The sequence below is a fragment of the Gadus morhua genome, chromosome 21 (assembly GCF_902167405.1).
Source record: "Gadus morhua chromosome 21, gadMor3.0, whole genome shotgun sequence".
Taxonomy (NCBI): Eukaryota; Metazoa; Chordata; class Actinopteri; order Gadiformes; family Gadidae; genus Gadus; species Gadus morhua.
This window is the reverse complement of record NC_044068.1, coordinates 8,684,937-8,706,876: the sequence shown is the minus strand read 5'-3', so window position 1 is coordinate 8,706,876 and position 21,940 is coordinate 8,684,937. Positions and strand designations below refer to the sequence as shown.

The following is a 21,940-nucleotide window of genomic DNA, read 5'->3' as shown; positions in this document are numbered from 1 at the left end:
TGTTAGCGTCTGAGAACTATGCAAACACATGTTGCCATAACCTCAGTTTTCTTAAGCATTGTGTGAGGTGAAGCAATCTGCCGTTGCACATATGACCGCATTGCCTCGTGATGTGCTGATGTGCTCTACGTGTGTCTATGTGTATGTTGCGCTGCATCCAGGAACTTGAGGAAACCTACTTGGTTTCCTCTTCTTCTTCTTCCACACTACGATCAGAGCAAGCACCACCATCATGGCACAGCCCACCACTGCCACAGAGATGATCAGCTGGCTGTTGTTGACACCGCCCCAGTCTGTCCAAAAAAATCAACAGTTAACAACCGTCTTGCTGAAGCCATCTGTGCATTGGGCTCTATTGGATTGTTACTTTTGTTGGTGCTTACATCTGTTAGGCCTCAATCATGGTATTAAAAGAAACAATCAAGGTAATTGAATGCAGTCATGGTGGTAACCCAAACAAAAGATGGGAAAAAACAACTATTATCTAAACATTAGAAATACACGCTTTATTCAGTGTATGTTTACTTGTTGGTGTATATCCATATTATAGTTTTGTTAAGATAAAAACTTTATTGACATGCTGTATATTTTATTGTAGCAGGATAGCAGTACCTTGTTCGTCATTTTCTAATTTAGGCATGGGAAGGCCTCTTCCCTTAACTGTGTGAAGACAAATCAAACATTGAACAAATCATCTGTGTGAAGACTAAAACGCAGGAGCCAGGCGCGTCGTTAGCAATTGAAAACATCCGGGGCTTTAGCCCGGGGGGGGGAGCACCGTCCTGACTCCTGCGTGCTACAGTATCTTAATTAATTAAATAATTAATTAATGTATCGATTAATTAATTAAGGGCGCCCCCAACACATAGGTCGCCTATGCCGAGTGCCAGGGCAAAAATAAGACATTAGAATAGCCTATATAGCCTGCGTGCACCTACCCGATGTCAAGAAGCCATCGCTGCTCCGACGGACCTTTCTCCCCCAGCCAGGCAACGGCAAGTAAGTAGTGGTCTGCTTTTATGTTTCATTTTAAGTTATTACTTATTTTCAGTGTAGGTTTAATGTTACAGATAGTCAGAATTTCAGAGTTCTAATGTTTTCCCGGAATATGCATTCCTAAACTGTTCACGTCAAGTTCTCTTTAAGATCGCATGAGATGATATGTGCTATCGCGCGACCTGTAACCAGGAAGTAAACACTCGCTTGCATGAAATGATATGCGCTATCGCGCGACGTGTAACCAGGATGTAGATTTAAATAATGAAAAAATAATATGTTACTTTCTGTTACTTGCTTATGCTGTATGCAAGTTGTTTAAGAAGCTTATCTCCATATAAATCTGAGCTGTACATGAATCTGTTAATGAAGTCTCATTTCGACTCCTTCCTCCACTTCACTATTCATGTTCTGTTGCTTGCAGTTAACTACAGCCGCCCTTCCTGGGTAACGCCACCACCAATCCCTGGTCATCCATTGAAGCCATCTCTCTCACTCTGCACAGTCACACTGTTGCCGCTTCATTCTCATTGTCTCATAATCTCATTATTATGGCTGCTGTGGATGCTTTAAAAAATAAAAAAAATTCTCTTAGGTAAAATCAAACCAGTGGGATGTTAGATTGAAAACCTCCAAAGCAATGTATTAAAAATCGAAAGACAGTCCTACGTGAAGTTTCTTTTTTGGGGATTTTCAAAATGAGGTACCAGAATGGATTGTCAACCCACTGTTTCTCAACCCTCTGAGATTATTACTATGAGTAGTAGTATTGCATGCATACAGTACTCACATCAGCGCCTATAGAGGCCGCAACCATTTGCTTCTCAAAAGATTGTAGTGTTTTAGAATGAACAACCAGAGGGACAAGACAAGACTAATTTTGATTGACAAGTTGGCTAGATTTATATATGTATTTATATAATTTTTTTATTTATAAGAATGAAAGAAATTGTGTAATGAAAGAATAAAACAATGATTGATGCATTTTTGTTTGAATAACATCTTGCTCCCGCGGCCAGTGCCAGCGCCGGCATTGCAAGGGGAGGGATATTACGTACATTTGCAGGAGGCGGGATAAGTGCGGCCGCTGTCACTCAGATTTGTTTTGGTTTGACGCACACAGCATGGAGGCAGAACAGACCGCAGAAGTCAACGCGATCGTCTTCAATGTTGCTGCAACGATGCAGCATATATTCAGAAGAGCAGCCAGTACTTACGTGTATGAAAGCAGCTATATATATATATATATATATATATATATATATATATATATATATATATATATATATATATATATATATATATATATATACATATATATATATATATATATATATACACACTTTCTTTTTTTTTTTTTACGGCAGAGATCCGGGGCTGATCCCAAAAGATCCGGGGCTATAGCCCCGAATGCCCAGGTCTAACGACGCGCCTGGCAGGAGCCAATGGTATTTACCACACCAAGTTGTGTGTCTGTGATTGAGTGAGTAATTGAGTGATTGAATGAGTGAGTGAGTGACAGAGAGAGAATGGTGATCTTTTCCACACCTCGGATACGGACGGGGAACTCCACCCTGCTCTGGACCTGGTGTTTGACCAAAGCCAGGCAGCTGAAGCGGCTGCCAGGCTGAATGTTGACCCTCAGCCAGACTTCACATTCGGTGCCCGACTGTCCGGCGAGCATGTTGTCCGGTCGGTTATCATCCTGCCACTTGAGAGACAAACCTCGATACAGAGAGCTGAAACGCTGATCAGGTCCCTGGTACGTGACCAGACTACAGCTTAAGGTAACATTGGCTCCGGGCAACCGGTTAGACCGCGGCTGGGAGGAAACTGAAAGAATACAACAAAACAACAAATGCTTTTTTGTTTCGCGTGGTGCAGTTTGGGCAATATATATCTGAGATTGTTAGCGAGGAATACGGCTTTCATTCAGAGAACACACCTGCAGCACAATCCCTCCCTGTGGGTTCAAGACCCATACTACCCCTTTAGACAGACATCTCACTATCTGACCAACACTTGACCGCCAAGTCATTGCTTTTATAACACTTGAATATAAGAACTTACTTTGTTATGGTGCTTCCACACTGCATGAACAGACACCCACAAACATCTTCATACTGCCGGACCCCGTGGTGGTGGTCGGATTAAGTTTTTGGTTAGTTACCATGTCCCATCGATGACATCGAATTTAGGCATACCTTCTACAGTTGGGTGTTGATGTTTGTTGGGGCAGTATGCAGCAATTTGAATTATAAAAATGAACTCATTAGAAAAATAAAATCTTAGTCTGACACCTTTCTGGTTCCTTTAGCTACCCACCACATGCAAAGTAAACATACAAACAGTCTTCAGGCACATTTGCATTACTCACCAGTAATTAGAGACAGAATTTGCAAATCATCCGGATCTGTACTGCACCAATATGCTCCAGCCTCCAACATCGACTTTGGTGATGTTGTTGATGTGTAAAGAACAATCTGACCAAATGTTAAATCTACCAGTGTTCGCTGCTTCTCTTCTGGAGATACTACCGACAAGGGTACTACCACTTTTCGTGTTATGAGACCATTGTATGTCGGAGCAGGATCCCTCCAAATGAGAGACGCAGGGCAGGATAACTGTGTGACCCACTCCCCCCACCACGAGGTGGTTTTTGGTTACAGCTATAAAGATATGCAGACAAATTGTGACAGATATTAAAAAAACACACAATGTAAGCTATATTATGTCTCCAGTTAGATATAATATCATATTGAAAGTTGTGTTAATTATCCTTACCGGTGTGAATGAGGGCAATAAGTAGCAGCCCGATTGAACAAAGAGGAACTCCAAGCATGTTGTTCCTACGCTTTATTACGGAGACAGACTCCTGTATTCTATTATGTTCGGTAAGATGTAGTCTTAGTCAACACAGAGACAGCTTCCTGAATTGGCCAACAGTCTCTGACCCCCAGACTTGGCATTACCTCCTTATTTGATAGGCCCTGGGTTGCTTCTCTAATATGCTCATAGAACATTGAGTAAGTCATATCTCTGAGTAAAGAGCAATGGAAATTACCTCAATTACGGTGTGACAATGGATTTATATAATATCTGAGATAGAATCATCATAAATCATTTAGGCCAAAATTCCACAGATTCAGGCTGTTTCTTGTGCGGGATATTGAATGAGTCTAAAATATATATATATATATATATGCCTATACACAAACAGAAATATTGAGTAGCTTCATTGAAAATATTGAGGCATTCATATATTTAAGCAATAGATCACGACAGGCTGTGGTATGTGCTCATTATACCACTGTTAAGGGGCGTTGTCCGGCCCCGACGCGCAACGGAGGGCCGGCGACCCCCTTCACAGTGGTATAATGAGCACATACCACTGACTGAAGTGATCTATTGCTTTTATACAACGGTTACTATTATGGCAAAACGAAAGTCATAGACACACTACATTTAAAAAGAAAGTCTAACCCTAACCCTAACCCTAACCCAAGAAAGTCAAAGTAGCTGTTTTATTAAAGAATACAAAAAAGTAGTCCCTCCTGGCTGCCTTCAAAATGCACGACGGTCGCTATGCAACACACTTTAGCGTCCCTCCGAGAGAAGGCTCGGCTAGAGCGGTTCGCCGGCAATTTATCCTATGGAGCAGTTCACTGGCCGATTTTAGGCTTCAGTGAACAGTGCTATTGCTTTTATGCAACTGTTACAATTATGGCAAAATGACTCCACACACACTAGTAAAAATACGGTTGTATTCTTTGACACTTTCCACTTCCAGGCGCGGAGTGATACTTTCACAAAATGATTTGGCGTCATAGCAGTTATGTATACGCTCATTATACAACAGTTAGGAACCAATCAGATCGCTGGATTCAGGCCCCCCGTTGTATAATATAGATTATAGTATTTGTAATTATTCAAAAAAATAAATTACGGTAAACAATTGATGAACTGACATGTTGGTGAAAAGACTGCATTTTGGAGAGCAGCTGCATTTTCCACCGGCGGTTGCTGGACGGTTCGGTGTGCAAAGGTAATGCACAGTTCGCGTTTCCACCGCCAAAAGTGGGCGTGGTCTCGACCGAGCCGTGATGAGCCGTACTCATCTCGCAGTAGGCTACATCTCCGTTGGGGAACTACCGTCCGAAAGGGTGCCAACAAGTTCGAGACACACAGGCTGTCCGTGCGACAGGGGGACAATAACAAACAAACACAGTACCCGCGAGGTATTTCTGGAAAACGGCAATAGCTTAGTTTAATGAGGAAAATGTCTCGCAAAAGTTTGACTTCCTTCTTGGACATCATACATTGTTGCTCTTTGTTCATAGCGTCACGTTCTTCTTTTTTCTTGGATATCTTAGCAGGTTACACTGTGTCGGGCTGCTGTGCGGTTAAGATGCTTACGTAGCTGCCGTGGCCATCGCCCCCGCCCTACCATAAGGGTATTGTTGGCGGTGGAAACGCGAGCCGTAACTGAGCTGGGCCAAACTGCCCCTTCACTAATGGGCTAATTCGTGCTGGGCCGAAGCGCACCCGCTGGTGGAAATGCACCATTAGAGAACCCCACTGTACAACAAAAGGCCACGTCATTGGACCGATATTTCATGACTCTATACATATACTTTATGTTTTAACAACAGTTTGTTAGGGGTAGAGAAGGATTATGAGTGTACCAAGTCAACAGAAGGAGACAAATACTGAGTCTTGAGTTTATTTAACCGCCTGTACAAAACATCATGAACCAATCTCCGCAAACAGTTTCAGAGGCAAGTTAGAAAAATATTTAATGATATATTTCAGCTGTTTATCTTGATAAGATCCACCCACAGCAAAGCTGGACTGAATATATAATATTTCGAAAAACCATGGCAATGCTAACATTCAAAAAACACATTTAGATTGAAAAATATCTATTTATATGTACACACATATATTTACACATCCCGGTACTTTAAACCCATCAAGCAACCATCTCATTCCAGCGACATTACTTACAATAGATATTGCATCTATGACTTATTTCCTGGGCGACTCACTCATTGTTGTTAGGCCAAACCTCTAGTTGGGCCTACTGGGGCTAACAACAAACCACTCTTGACCCCAGATATCAAAGGCCACCTTTAACAAAAACCAAACCAGTGGGATTAATTTACATAAAAATATGAAAAGGAGACGACATTAAGATATACAACAAAGTCCAAAATATAAAGACAAGACAAATCCCAGAGAGATGGCATGACCAGCCAGCAGTCCCATGACCAAAGGCATCCCCATGGGAAAGGGAATCTGTCGCCTTTAACTCTTGACGAGCGGTCCGGGTGCTCCTAATCAGCTCCACTGATGCAGCACACCTGAGCATGGGCTGATACATGCCAACAGAACAGGGGCAAACACAGAAAGCAAGCCCCCATCGGAGGCTGAAGTGTGCACGTTTTACTTGATTGTGTTGTGCCCCTGCGCCACCCAAAGACCAATGCACTGCCACTGCAAGGCCAGTGGGGTGTAGAGGGGCGTAACATAGTTTTCACCATGTGGTTCATGGTGTAGCTGCATAGTTTTCCTTTCTAGTAAGTCTTCGACAGACCACATCGACCAACCCCACTACACAGCAGCAGCAGATCCCAGACCCCATGGGGTCATAAGAACGATACCTTCAGGATATCTTAAGTACTAATTTGTGATGTTTCCCAATCATATAGCCTTTACAAGTGGATGGTTTTTGCGTGTACATTCATAATGAAAACGTACTGCCTGCATTCAATCCTTTCACATCCTTGTACAACACCGTTCCTTAGGTTTTTTCCCATTCTGACATCAGAGATACTCCCATCCAGAAAGTGTGAGAGCATACTATAATAAAATGTTGCCTATAATTTTACAACGTATAACATTCCTTCACCACAAATAACTCTTAAAAGCAGTGCCAACATTTAAATATATTTTAACCATTCAGCGTACAGAAGGCAACAGGCTGATTATCATTTACGGGGCCACTCAATGACATACAGAACCGACATCAACATGCCCACTGAAGTGGTGTGAGAAATACCGATTTCTACTTCTCATTCACATATGAGGTAATTTACATTTCCTACAGAGAAAATTATATTGATTAAAATTATTCAGGAGATTTTCCGGGTACAAATGTCAGGATATATTGTTCACGCATACGGTCCGTCAGGAGAATATCAGGACTTACACGTGTGTCTGAAAGCAGCTAGTGTGTGAGCATTTGATTACATTATAGAATTTGTCAATTTATGGTAACATGGGTAATTGTTCAAAGGAAAGTGTAGTTTACTATGCATGCATAGTACTTATTAAATAGCTTTTACTGTTATTCAGGGCTGAAAAGTGCATTGACATTTTAAAATGCAATGCAACTACTATTGCTTAATTGAAAAATAATAATCATTGTTATTATAAATCTCTGCCAGTGTCCTGGCCTAGACAGGCAGCAGAAGCCTACAGTCACATATGGCATAACACACAAAATATAAGAAAAATAAAACAACTCAAGGGGTAGGGGGGATATCAATACTGCAAGACATTTCGGGAGTACAATGTAGTCAGTATCTGATTGTATCAGATACTGATACAATCAGGCTGATTGTATACAGTAATTTTACATTTGAGCAACAAAGTGTAGTCTTGTGGTGGACTCTATAGACATAATTCACCATACTGTGTTATTGAATTGTTTCCGTTCTGTGTTATAGGGACATTGTCTCTTTAAGAATCATGTGACTTCTGTGTTGATATGCCGGTCGGTGTGATGTTTGAATTTAATGGTTTTTATATGACAAAATGAACGACCCGCCATTGTTTGTCGAAGTGAGAAATTGTCTCTTCCCTTATTTTATCGCAATTTCTACAGTCTATAGACAGAACGTGTTACCTGGCAGAGTTTGTCTACGTGTTTAAAAACATAATGTTGTGTGTGTGCGCTTCCGTGTATGTGTCGCTGCCTTTGTGTTGACGTGCGGTGTGTCCGCGTGCTTGTGTGTGTGTGTGTAGTGTGTGCGCATTTGTGTGGTTTCCGTGTATGTTCGTGCACATTTGTTTGTTTGCAGTGTATATATGCGTTTGCGCTTGGCACATGCGCACTTGAGTAACTTTGAGCAACTGGTGCGACAGGCCTGCTATTATAGTAGCAAGACAATTTTTTTTTTTTTTCATAAATTTGATTAATTATTATTAATTCATTATTTTATTGAAATTGAACAGAAAATTGAACGTTGAAAGTACATGGATTCTGTGAGCCATCTGTTGTGGGAAAACCATACCCTAAAACAAATTATTTTAGATGAAAAGTGGTATGAACTGATCATGGACCATAGCACATCTTACATGCATTTTTTAAAAAAGGATAACATGTACTAATTTGGCCCTCTTGCTAATCTATGCTATTTTATGAGTAAACTGTTATAGGCCGTTTTGGGTTGCCAGGTCATGCCAATCAAACATCGGTGGCTTCACTTTCTGTCTCCCACTTCCTGTCCGCATCGCCTGCAACCGTTATGTCAGCATGGGTGACATCCTCTGCAGTGGCGGCCACATCCTTAAATCACAAACATATACACACGAATTTGCACATGCATACATGAACCCACGCACACACACACATACACACACGCAAACGCACACACCCACACAAGTTTAAGAAAGTGCAGAATAAATTAAAATACCACTGTAATTGAGGATGAGGACGACCACTGTAAGAAGTGCATGTATGTACTCACAGTATTTATTACAGTATAAAAGTCCAGTATACTCTGGACATGCAGCAAGCTGGTCATCTGTAATTAAATTCAAAATATGTAAAACGGTATTAAAAGGGTTGAATAAATTGCATCCATGTTTCGGACTCCTGAATGATTTGGCTATTGAAGCCATATGATCTCAATAACCTCAAGTCTGCAATTAACAACCGAGAATCTCTGCTGTGCTATTCTAACGCGTCTATTCATGTGAGCTATTATAATAATAATAATTGATCCGTTTTTTATAGCGCTTTTCTAAATACTCAAAGACGCTTTACAAATAAGAAAGGAATACATACAGACAGTACAGACAATCAAACAAAAGTGAAAAAAATAAATAGGCAACACATTAAGAGAGCGGGAGAGAGTGGAAGATGGCGGAGAATGATTTGTCAAATGTTGCAGGTGGTTCTGAAGAGATAGGTTTTAGGTCGACTTTTGAATGAACATAGTGTATCAGAGTTTCGGATGGCCAGAGGGAGGGAGTTCCAGAGGGTAGGGGCGCTATGGAAATTTGAATAGCGTGTTAGCGTCTGAGAACTATGAAACCACATGTTGCCATAACCTAATGTTCTCTATGTGTGTCCATGTGTACTTTGCGCTGCATCCAGGAACTTGAGGTAACCTACTTGGCTTCCTCTTCTTCTTCTTCACTAGGATCAGAGCCAGCACCACCGTCATGGCACAGCTCACTACTGCCACGGCGATGACTCGGCCGATCACTTGGCAGCAGCCAGCGTCCCCGTCTGTCCGAATAATATACAGTTAACAACCGTCTAGCTGAACTCATCTGTGCATTGGGCTCTTTTGGCTTGTTACTTTTGTTGGTGCTTAAAATTTGAAATATATTGCCACATCTACATGGTGGGCTCAATTGTCAGGCCTAAATCATGGTATTAAAATAAACTATCAAGGCAAATGTATGCAGACATGGTATTGTAAGACAGTTTGGATGAAGGGTCCACCAAATATGAGATACTGACTACATTGTACTGATAAAAAAAAGGCCAAAGAAAAGATGGGAAAAAACAACTAAGTAACTAAACAGAAAGACAAGCTTTATTCTATGAGGGGCCGCATGGGACATAAGTCATACTTCGTCTTACACACACTATTATAACCTCACATATACACCACTATACTCATACACACACACTATTATTGTCAGGATCCTCGCGTGGACTGTTGTTTTTGTCTCCCCCTACCTGTTGGAGTGTGATAATTCTGGACTTTGTTTATGTTTGGAGCCATGTGTTGGTCATGTGTCCGGGGTGACACCCATGTCCTTATTTGGGCGACTTCCTGCCTTTTGTTTGTGCCCTCCATTTTCTCTGTCCACCTGTCCCTCATTTTGCATTGATTGGTGGAGTATTTAAACGCTGCCCTTTCTGCTCACTTTGTCAGATCGTCACGTTAGGTACTGTTTGCTACCCGACTGCCACGTGAGTGCGACTAGCGTGAAGCTCTTTAAAGAGAGACTATAGTTTCTGTTCTTCCCGGTTTTGAACCCTGCCTGTTTGGATTAAGCCTTCTGCCTATCAGTTTTTGGATCTCTTGCCTGTAGCTGTCCGTCAGTATCTGTCTGCCTGCCTGCCCGTTTACGAACCCTGCCTGTACCTGGAATCTGATTTGCCCGCTGGACTGTATGGAAATAAACCCTTTTGATCTGCTATTGATTCCCGTTCCGTGTCGTGACAGTACGATCTGACCAAGATGGAATCAGCAGATCTGGATCAGGTGAAGGCTGTGCTGGAGAGGCAAGGAGCGCTTCTCGGTCGACATCAAGCCCAGTTTCAGACAGTTGAAGATTCTCTGGGGGCCATCGCAACCAGCATCACAGACTTGGCGGCCCAGCTGCAGCAGGTCCAACTTGCCCTGGTGCGGCCACCCCAGCCTCAACTGGCGACACCGCCCGACCCCCCCCGGTCCACCTGGTAACCTGGTCCGAGAGCCCCGTCTGCAAGCTCCTGCACTTTATGCCGGGGAACCTGCAGATCGTTCCTTTCACAATGTTCGCTGGTGTTCCAGCTGCAGCCCGCCACCTTTCCGTCGGATCAGTCCCGGGTTGCTTATGTCATTACCCTCTTGGCGGGCCGTGCAAGAGAGTGGGGAACTGCGGTTTGGGACTCCAACTCCCCAGTCTGTCTCAGCTATCAGGCATTCATAGATGAGATGAAGAAGGTCTTTGATCGCTCGGTGCACGGGAGAGAGGCCGCCCGAGTGATGTTGCAGATCCGTCAAGGCAAGAGGTCTGCTTCTGACTATGCAATAGACTTCCGCACCCTCGCCACCACCAGTGGATGGAATCCAGATGCCCAGTATGATGCCTTCCTCTATGGACTCTCTGAGGCCATCAAGGATGAGGTCGCCACCCGTGAGCTGCCTTCCACCTTTGATGACCTCGTGGAGCTTGCCATCCGAGTGGACAAACGCCTGAAGCAGCGCGCCGGGGAGCGAGAGTTCCGCCCTCCTCCGAGGTCACCCGCCTCGGAGGCCCCTCTCCCGTTCCTGCCAGCGCCGGCTTACCCCAGCCTACCAGAGCCCATGCAAGTGGACCGTACCCATCTGTCCCCAGCCGAGAGACGGAGAAGAAGGGACACCAATTCTTGCATGTATTGTGGTAAACCGGGCCATTACTCCGCCCAATGCCCGGCAAAAGGCAACGCTCACCCGTAGAAGGGGGATTACTGGTGAGCGTCACTCCTCTTCATCCCTCTTCTACCATCCGTTCCCTTGTCCCTGCCACGCTCTTTACAGGAGCTCATTCCCACCTCGTGTCTGCACTTATTGACTCGGGAGCTGATGGCAATTTCATGGACACCTCCCTGGTCTCTGAGCTACACCTCGTCCCAGCCCAGCTGAAGACGCCTCTGGAGGCAAGAGCACTAACCCGAGCAAGGTTCTCCCAGATAACCCATGTCACGCCCCCGGTGAGTCTACTCATTTCTGGCAATCATCAAGAGAACCTAGTGTTCCATATGTTAGACTCACCAACTGCTCCCATCGTCCTCGGCCGGCCCTGGCTGGTAAAGCACAATCCACACATTGATTGGGCTAATAACACCATCCTAGGCTGGAGCACATTCTGTCTGAATAACTGTCTTAAGAATGCCCTTACCCCCCCGCCTGCAGTCTCACCAGCCACAGATGATTCCATGGATCTGTCTGAAGTACCACCTGAGTACCTGGATCTCAAGGCTGTGTTCAGTAAAGCCCGTGCAACCTCCCTGCCACCGCACCGACCCTATGACCTGGCCATCGAGCTTCTACCTAGTACGTCACCTCCTAGGGGCCGTCTCTATTCCTTGTCTTCTCCCGAAACCGCAGCTATGAACAAGTACATCTGTGAGTCACTAGCTGCCGGTATTATCCGCCCCTCTTCCTCGCCTGCTGGTGCCGGGTTTTTCTTCGTAGGGAAGAAGGACGGCACCCTGCGTCCTTGTATAGACTATAGGGGCCTAAACAACATCACTGTGAAGAACCGCTACCCTCTGCCTTTGATGTCCTCAGCTTTTGAGTTGTTGCAGGGGGCCAAGATTTTCAGCAAGTTGGATCTCCGCAGTGCTTACCATCTGGTCCGAGTAAGGGAGGGGGATGAATGGAAGACTGCATTTAATACTCCTTCAGGTCACTATGAGTATTTAGTCATGCCTTTTGGTCTCTCCAACTGCCCAGCTGTGTTCCAGGGTATGATTAATGATGTCCTGAGGGATATGCTTAACAAGTTTGTTTTTGTTTACATAGATGACATTTTAATTTTTTCTCCGTCGGTTTCCCAGCACTCCCAACATGTCCGTAGTATCCTGCAGCGCCTTTTGGAGAACCAACTGTTCGTTAAAGCGGAGAAATGTGAATTTCACAAAGAGACTGTTTCCTTCCTGGGGTATGTCATCACAGCTGGAGGGGTCCAGATGGATGGTCCGAAGGTAAAAGCAGTCACCGACTGGGAACGTCCAACATCTAGGCGGGAACTACAAAGATTCCTGGGATTTGCTAACTTCTACCGGCGGTTCATCCGCAACTACGGTTCTCTGGCTGCTCCCCTAACCGCTCTAACCTCCTCCAGGGTGAAGTTCACTTGGTCACCAGCTGCCGAGGCAGCGTTCAATGACCTGAAGAGTCGTTTCACATCGGCCCCGATCTTGAGCCAACCCGACCCTGACCGTCAGTTTATCGTTGAGGTGGATGCCTCAGATGTTGGGGTGGGGGCTATTCTTTCTCAGAAGTCTGGGGCAGATCAGAAGGTCCACCCCTGTGCATTCTACTCCCACAAACTCACTCCCACTGAGCGCAATTATGACATTGGCGACAGAGAGCTATTGGCAGTAAAATTGGCCCTAGAGGAGTGGCGTCATTGGCTGGAGGGAGCTAAGGAGCCATTTTTAGTTTGGACGGATCATAAGAATCTGGAGTATCTACGTTCGGCTAAACGCTTAAATCCCAGGCAATCTCGTTGGTCTCTGTTTTTCACCCGTTTCGACTTTTGTCTGTCCTTCCGACCAGGATCCAAGAATGGTAAACCGGATGCCCTGTCTCGTCAGTTCCCAGATTCGGATCCTGCTCCTGCACCTAGCACCGTCCTGTCCCCACAGTGCCTCATAGGAGCTGCTAGATGGGATATTGAGACCATTGTCCGCACTGCCCTGTCTGGTGAGTCCGGCCCCAGCACTTGCCCTCCTAACTGTCTTTTTGTACCACAATCCGTCCGCTCCCAGGTCCTGCAATGGGGTCACTCATCCAAACTGGCCTGTCACCCGGGTGTCAGACGTACCACTGCGTTAATCAAGCAACGCTTCTGGTGGCCTGCTATGGAGCGGAGTGTGCGTGAGTTTGTGGAAGCCTGTTCTGTATGTGCCCAGAATAAACCATCAAACCAACCACCTGCTGGCTTTCTACAACCCCTACCAGTACCCAGGAGACCCTGGTCCCACATTGCCCTGGACTTTGTCACTGGTTTGCCACCTTCTCACGGTAACACTACAATCCTCACTATCGTTGATCGCTTTTCCAAATCTGTGCACTTGGTCCCCTTACCCAAGTTACCCTCTGCCAAGGAGACAGCGGACTTACTCGTGCAGCATGTCTTCAGGCTACACGGGCTCCCAGTGGATGTGGTCTCAGACAGAGGTCCCCAGTTCACCTCTAATTTTTGGCGTGCTTTTTGCAACCTTCTCGGTGCTAAGGTCAGTCTGTCCTCAGGCTTTCATCCCCAGTCAAATGGCCAATCGGAGCCAACCAGCAGATGGAGACAGCGTTGCGGTGCCTGACGTCACAGGACCCTACAGCCTGGAGCCTTCAGCTGCCATGGGTGGAGTACTCCATGAACTCCTTGCCATCTGCGTCAACTGGTCTGTCTCCGTTCCAGTGCTGCCTCGGCTACCAGCCTCCATTGTTCCCGACCCAGGAGGAGGAGGTTGGGGTTCCCTCAGCACAGACATTCATCCGACGCTGTCGCAGAACGTGGAGACGGACCCGGGCCGCCATTCTTCGCTCACAGACCAGAATGAAGAGTCAGGCAGACCGTCGCCGCATCAAGGCTCCCCACTACACCCAGGGGCAGCGGGTGTGGCTTTCCACGCGTGACCTTCCTCTGAAGGTGACTTCCCCAAAATTGAATCCACGCTTCATCGGCCCCTACACCATCTCCCAGGTGGTCAATCCCGCTGCGGTTCGCTTGAACCTCCCTCCTGCCCTCCGCCGCATCCACCCCACCTTCCATGTGTCCCGTGTCAAGCCCTTCCGGTGTTGCCGTCCGGGTTCCAACTCCGGCCCCAAACCCCCACCACCCCCCAGACTCGTTGATGGGTCTGAGGTTTACACAGTTCGCCGCCTGCTCGACGTCCGGGGTCGGGGCCACCAGTACCTGGTGGACTGGGAGGGCTACGGCCCCGAGGAGAGGAGCTGGGTCCCTGCCCGGGACATTGTTGACCCCTCGCTCATCAAAGACTTTCACCGTCAGCATCCCGTTCCTACCTCGGTCAACGCCAGGAGGCGTTGGTAGAGGAGGGGGTACTGTCAGGATCCTCGCGTGGACTGTTGTTTTTGTCTCCCCCTACCTGTTGGAGTGTGATAATTCTGGACTTTGTTTATGTTTGGAGCCATGTGTTGGTCATGTGTCCGGGTTGACACCCATGTCCTTATTTGGGCGACTTCCTGCCTTTTGTTTGTGCCCTCCATTTTCTCTGTCCACCTGTCCCTCATTTTGCATTGATTGGTGGAGTATTTAAACGCTGCCCTTTCTGCTCACTTTGTCAGATCGTCACGTTAGGTACTGTTTGCTACCCGACTGCCACGTGAGTGCGACTAGCGTGAAGCTCTTTAAAGAGACTATAGTTTCTGTTCTTCCCGGTTTTGAACCCTGCCTGTTTGGATTAAGCCTTCTGCCTATCAGTTTTTGGATCTCTTGCCTGTAGCTGTCCGTCAGTATCTGTCTGCCTGCCTGCCCGTTTACGAACCCTGCCTGTACCTGGAATCTGATTTGCCCGCTGGACTGTATGGAAATAAACCCTTTTGATCTGCTATTGATTCCCGTTCCGTGTCGTGACAATTATACTCCTTTTACATGCATGTATGAGACTGTATAGTCGTGTATGTGAGAGTATAGTATTGTATATGAGAGAATATAGTAGTGTGGGAGAGAGTATATAGTTGGGTATGTAAGAGAGAATAGTGTGTGAGAGAGTATAGTTGTTTATGCAAGAGAATATAGTAGTGTGTGTGAGAGAATGATATTGTTTGTGAGAGTATAGTAGTGTGTGTGAGAGTCTGAATGAAACGGAAGTGAGTTTGATTCCTCAGTTCCTGATTAGCTGACAGAAGAGGCGGTAGCTGCTCGCGCTCAAAATACGTGCTCAGTGGGTCGGACAACCCACTGCGTTTGGTTATCCGACGTCTCTGACCCTTCCACATTAATCTGATTGTCCAGATTGAACCGCGACTTGGAGCTTTGAGTCCCTCCGGCGGGCACCGGGACCTAGCTCCGGGGGCCGGTGGGACCTCCTGCACCTCCTCGCCGGAGGAGATCCGGGAGTCCGCCACGGCAACAATCCCATTCTCCTCCATGTCAATCTGGACTTCAGGACCCCCCGCCGGAGCTCCCGGACTGCTCTAGATTAGAATATTTTATAGAATGGATGATATTATGAATCCCGAACGACTGCGTCAGTTTCTCTGATGTCTCTGGTACCGCCACAACACGTAGAGTCTGGCCATGGTTGAGAATTAATTGGCGGTCACAAGAGGAAGCTTCTCTCAAACGAACAACCCGATCAAATAATTTTTTGATGTGAACGCAGCATAACAGAATCGCTGGAAATTCCAGAGTGAAATGACAGCGCAGTATTTTGAGCTTCTCTGCTGTCAGCCAATCAGGAACTGAGGAATCAAATACACTTCCGTTTCCAACCAGGTCTCACAGGAATCCGTGAAATGACAACGGGCGCTTAACTCAAAATCTGTGGTGGCCTCACGGAAACACTCAAATTTCCTTGATATAGCCACGTTTTTTGCTCAAATGCAAGTTGATGACACTCATATTCCGTGGCACACACACAGATGATCCCCATTTCAATGAACGAGTCGACCACGGGCGCTTAACTCAAAGTCTGTGGTGGCCTCACAGAATCACTTTAATTGTCCGTGATATGGCAACGGAATTTGTTCCAATGCAAGTTAATGACACTCATATTCCGTGGCACACGGAATATGAGTGTCACACACAGATCCCAATATCACCGACCGAGTCGACCACGGACGCCTAACTCAAAACCCGTGGTGGCCTCACAGAATCACTTAAATTGTCTGTGATATGCCAACGGAATTTGTTCCAATGCAAGTTAATGATACTCATATTCCGTGGAGGGATCCGTGAAAGGAGCATAGCCTATATATATATATACATACGTATATAAGAAAGAGATTTATACTGACAGTATGGCACTATATCCCTGTTCTCGCCCATGCACCCATCTTGAATTTAATAGACCATTTTTGTTGCTTCGAGGAGGTCTGGTGGTCTCCGCATATAATAAATAAATAAATAAATAAACATCTATATATAACAAAATAAATAAATATCTATAAATATGTATGTGTATTAATATATATATAAATATATATATGCACATACATATTTATAAATAGGCCTATTATTTATTGATTTTGCTGCTTCGAGGAGGTCTGGTGGTCTCCGTATATAATAAATAAATAGGTATGTATGTACCTATTTACATACATACATATTTATATTTATTTATTTATTATGTACGGAGACCACCAGACCTCCTTAAAGCAACGACAGTGGTCAAGAAGGGCATGCGAGAATAGGGATATAGTGCTATACCGTCAATATGAATTTCATTCATTTCCGAGAGGACGGTCAATGGTCAGATACAGATCTCGTTATCACAATAATTTATATCGATGTATATAGATGTTCAGAGATGTTAATTTATTTATTTATTATATAGGGAGACCACCAGACCTCCTCGAAGCAACGAAAATGGTCTATTAAATTCAAGATGGGTGCATGGGCGAGAACAGGGATATGGTGCCATACCGTCAATATGAATTTCATTCATATATATAAACTGCTCAAAAAAATAAAGGGAACACTTAAACAACACAATGTAACTCCAAGTCAATCACACTTCTGTGAAATCAAACTGTCCACTTAGGAAGCAACACTGATTGACAATCAATTTCACATGCTGTTGTGCAACTGGAATAGACAACAGGTGGAAATGATAGGCAATTAGCAAGACACCCCCAATAAAGGAGTGGTTCTGCAGGTGGTGACCACAGACCACTTCTCAGTTCCTAAGCTTTCTGGCTGATGTTTTGGTCACTTTTGAATGCTGGCGGTGCTTTCACTCTAGTGGTAGCATGAGACGGAGTCTACAACCCACACAAGTGGCTCAGATAGTGCAGCTCATCCAGGATGGCACATCAATACGAGCTGTGGCAAGAAGGTTTGCTGTGTCTGTCAGCGTAGTGTCCAGAGCATGGAGGCGCTACCAGGAGACAGGCCAGTACATCAGGAGACGTGGAGGAGGCCGTAGGAGGGCAACAACCCAGCAGCAGGACCGCTACCTCCACCTTTGTGCAAGGAGGAACAGGAGGAGCACTGCCAGAGCCCTGCAAAATGACCTCCAGCAGGCCACAAATGTGCATGTGTCTGCTCAAACGGTCAGAAACAGACTCCATGAGGGTGGTATGAGGGCCCGACGTCCACAGGTTGGGGTTGTGCTTACAGCCCAACACCGTGCAGGACGTTTGGCATTTGCCAGAGAACACCAAGATTGGCAAATTCGCCACTGGCGCCCTGTGCTCTTCACAGATGAAAGCAGGTTCACACTGAGCACATGTGACAGACGCGACAGAGTCTGGAGACGCCGTGGAGAACGTTCTAGTGCCTGCAACATCCTCCAGCATGACCGGTTTGGCGGTGGGTCAGTAATGGTGTGGGGTGGCATTTCTTACTGTTCCCTTTATTTTTTTGAGCAGTGTATATATAGGCAATGGTCATTTCACGGATCCCTGTGAGACCAGGAGACGCGCAGCGTGAAGTCCATTAATTCCTGATAATGGACACTTCGAAGGGCATTATCCCGCTTATACCACGATCACTTGCCAAAGAAAATAAATTAAGACCATTCATTTATATTTTCATCTGTTTTACATTCCAAATATTAAGTTTTTCACAAGCCATAACTTTGTTTCCCGGGTAACGCCTGAGGGTTTGACTAATTCCTGGAACAACCATTACCCTCCCGGAAGGTTCTCATTCAACGGATCGTTGTTCACTACTCCAGTAATTAGGTGGGACGTTAGCTACGACTTGGCAACGGGTTAGGGTTCGGTTAGGGTTAGGGTTAGGGTTAGGGTTAGGGACAAATCAAACATTGAACCAATCATCCGTGTGAAAACTAAAACGCAGGAGCCGATGGTATTTACTACACCAAGTAGTGAGTGAGTGAGTGAGTGCGAGAGTGAGTGAGTGACAGAGAGACCGGTGATCGTTTCCACACCTCGGATGGGGATGGGGAACTCCACCCTGTTCTGGACCTGGCGGTTGACCAAAGCCAGGCAGCTGAAGCGGCTGCCACGCTGAATGATGACATTCAGCCGGACCTCACATCTGCTGATCCTCTGTTCGGCGAGGATGTAGTCCGGTCGGTTATCATCCTGCCACTTGAGAGACACACCTTGATACAGAGGGGTATCACACCAACCAGGCCCCTCGAATGTGTTGAGATGACAGCTTAAGGTAACGTTGGCTCCAGGCAATAGGTCAGACCTCAGTAGGGACGATTCTGAAATAATACAACAAAACATCAAATGCTTTTTTTTTTTTGTTGCATGGTACAGTTTGGGAAATATGTCCTAGATTGTTAGCAAGAAATAAAGCTTTCATTCAGAGAACACACCTGCAGCACAACTCCTCCCTGTGGGTTCAGGACCCATACTACCTCTTCTGACAGACATCTCACTATCTGACCACTACTTGACCGCCACATCATTGCTTTTATTAACACTTGAATTTAAGAACTTACTTTGTTACGGTGCTTTGTGATGCCGCAGCTTTTCCTTCCCATTCAGTCAGTCTTTCATTGACTCAGTCGCGGTTAAACTGTTTTGTTGCAGTAAAATATTAATCAAAACTAAAAGTGTAAGGCTTCTGCATAATGTCGGTGTTTAGGAAATATGTGATTGCTGTACGGGGTTTGCTTATTCACCGTCTTAAAAATACAACTCCTCACCGCCGTGTCAGCTGCTCTTATCCTGCTGCCTCTAGGAAGCCCGCTCCCGTCCGGTGACAGCTATATGGCGTTGGTGCGTTTGCGAATGATGGTCTGAATATTGACTTTGTATGTAGTGGCATGTTTCCATGCAAGAATGTTAACTGTAAGGCCTGATGTATTAATATTTGTTATTGGTGCCTTTTAACTCTGTTTGATGCATATTTGTTGAATGATATGTAAACACCCAGTCTGTGTAGTGTAATGGTATGTACCAATTTGGGGTTGGTCTGTCTAGCAAATATAATGGATGTGTGTTAGTTGAATAGAGAGGCTCTTGATGGACAGAAGCTATACTATACTATGCTTTCTTGTCCCCGCAGCGGTGTAAGGTATGGAGCGTACCTACATCCTGCCGGAGGTGGTGGTCAGATTAGGTTTTTGGTGAGTCACCATGTCCCATCGGTGTCGCCTAATTTAGGCAAACCTTCTATTGGGTGTTGGTGTTTGTTTGGGCAGTGTGAAGCACCTTGAATTATAAAACTGAACTTATTAGAAAAATTAAATCTTGGTCTGACACCTTTCTGGAACCTTTAGCTACCCTGCACATGTAAAGTAAACGTAGAAAAGGTCTTAAGGCCCATATGCATTACTCACCAGTGATAAGAGACAGATATTGCGTCTCTTTCACATCTTTGCTGCACCCATAGCCTCCGACATCGACTTCGGTGATGTTGTTGATGTGTAAAGAACAATTGGACAAAATGTTAAATCTACCACTGTTGGCTGCTTCTCTTCTTGGGATATCAGCGACAAGGGTTGTAACACCTTGCGTGCTATGATGATACCATCGTATGTCGGAGCAGGATCCGTCCAAAGGAGAGACGCACGGGAGGATAACTGAGTGACCTACTCCCCCCATCACGAGTTGGCTTTTGGTTACAGCTGTCAAGATTTGCAGACAAAATGTGACAGATATTAAGAAGCACACAATGTACTGTATATTATATCTCCAGTTAGATATAACATTATATAGAAGGTTGTGTTCATTATCCTTACCGGTGTGAATGAGGGCAACAAGTAGCAGCCCGATGGAACAAAGAGGAACCCCAAACATTTGGTTACTCCGCTTTATTACTGAGTCCCGTTTCTGTTGTGTCTGTTAAGATGTAGTGATAGTCAAGACAGCGACAGCTTCCTGAATTGGCCAACATTCTCTGAATTAATACTTGACATAACCTCCTTATTTGGTAGGCCCTGGGTTGCTTCCCTAATATGCTCATAATACATCTATACGTCATATCTCTGAGTAAAGAGCAACGGAAATCATCTCAATGACTGTGTGACAATGGAATTTATATTTATTGATTGAAGAGATGCATTTAATTTAATTTATATAATATCTTCGAAAGACTTGAAGGATAGAAAATAATTTAGGCCACAATACACTGATTCAGGCTGTGTCTTGTGAGCGATATTGTATGAGTCTAAAATATATATATAGGCCTATGTAGGAACAAAAATATTGAGTGTCTTCATTGAGAATATTGAGGGATTTATAAATTAGAAATTATATATAATTATTCCAAAAAAATATTTTACTGCAAACAATTGATGAACTGACATTTTAGTTCGATTTTCAAAAAATAACCATTCCATAACCATATTTAAATAGAATTCAGCTTTTAAGAAATAATAGTGAAAATACTGCATTTTGGAGAGCAGCTGAACTCAATTAACGTAATGACACTTAAAAGAGCTTTAAAAAAAATGGTGCTTGGCTAACCCACACCCTCTTACATAATAGTCATGGTTGCGGTCGGAAAGTCAAATGAAATACATCCTGTATCCTTCCCTAACCTGTTTTCCTTTTCCTCGATGGGAAACGTCATAAGGTCAAGGAAAAATGGAAAGGGGGTAGGAGGATTTAGGGAAAGACAACCGCGGTGCTTAGGGAACCCCACTGTACAACACTAGGCCACGTCATTAGACCGCTAAAAGCGCATCATACTCTGCCCAATGCTTTCTAACGTGCTGTTTAAAGCAGGCTATAAAAACGTGGATAACACGTTGACAAAAAGCATACTCAATTGCTTCAGTTGGAAGTGAAATAATAAAAGGAATAGGCTATAGGTATACCACTCACAAAGGAGAAATTAAATAGTTGTCACATTGATAATGGTGGCTCACATTCACACTCCTGTCTCCCTATTCTATAGACATAGATCTCAATAAGTATGATCGTATGAAAATAATTGTCGGGTCCTGTTCATCATTTGTTTTTTGTGAATGTTCCAGTGGTCCAGTGTAACCTATGCTTAAGGATATGAGAAAAGAAGCATTGAATCATCTTTCCTTAGCATGAAGAGAATTCAAAGAGGTTTTATCATGGGTACCACTTGAAGGCGTCCGGATAATTTCACTCAGTTA

General features: G+C 44.8%; 2 protein-coding genes across 4 annotated transcripts in view; both read right to left on the bottom strand.

The window, feature by feature from the left end:
- The window catches only part of LOC115534768 (uncharacterized), a 5,541-nt gene extending 1,646 nt beyond the window's left edge, over positions 1 to 3,895 (bottom strand). The window contains exons 1-5 of one of the 3 annotated variants that reach the window (XM_030345986.1): positions 3,781 to 3,895; positions 3,374 to 3,665; positions 2,545 to 2,829; positions 613 to 660; positions 180 to 293 (exon numbers count right to left, since the gene is read on the bottom strand). In XM_030345986.1, the coding sequence (XP_030201846.1) occupies positions 180 to 293; positions 613 to 660; positions 2,545 to 2,829; positions 3,374 to 3,443 (517 nt within the window). In that variant the 5' untranslated portion in view covers positions 3,444 to 3,665; positions 3,781 to 3,895. The remainder of the gene's footprint in view (positions 1 to 179; positions 294 to 612; positions 661 to 2,544; positions 2,830 to 3,373; positions 3,666 to 3,780) is intronic. The other 2 variants (XM_030345988.1, XM_030345987.1) reach the window with 2 other exon arrangements.
- A 4,304-nt stretch (positions 3,896 to 8,199) lies between these two features.
- LOC115534767 (uncharacterized) lies at positions 8,200 to 20,719 on the bottom strand. Its single transcript, XM_030345985.1, has 6 exons — positions 20,570 to 20,719; positions 20,168 to 20,455; positions 18,800 to 19,084; positions 9,401 to 9,517; positions 8,751 to 8,807; positions 8,200 to 8,569 (listed from the first exon to the last, which is right to left on the bottom strand). Coding segments are annotated over exons 1-6 (807 nt in total). The 5' UTR covers positions 20,628 to 20,719; the 3' UTR covers positions 8,200 to 8,567.
- Positions 20,720 to 21,940: the final 1,221 nt, after the last annotated feature.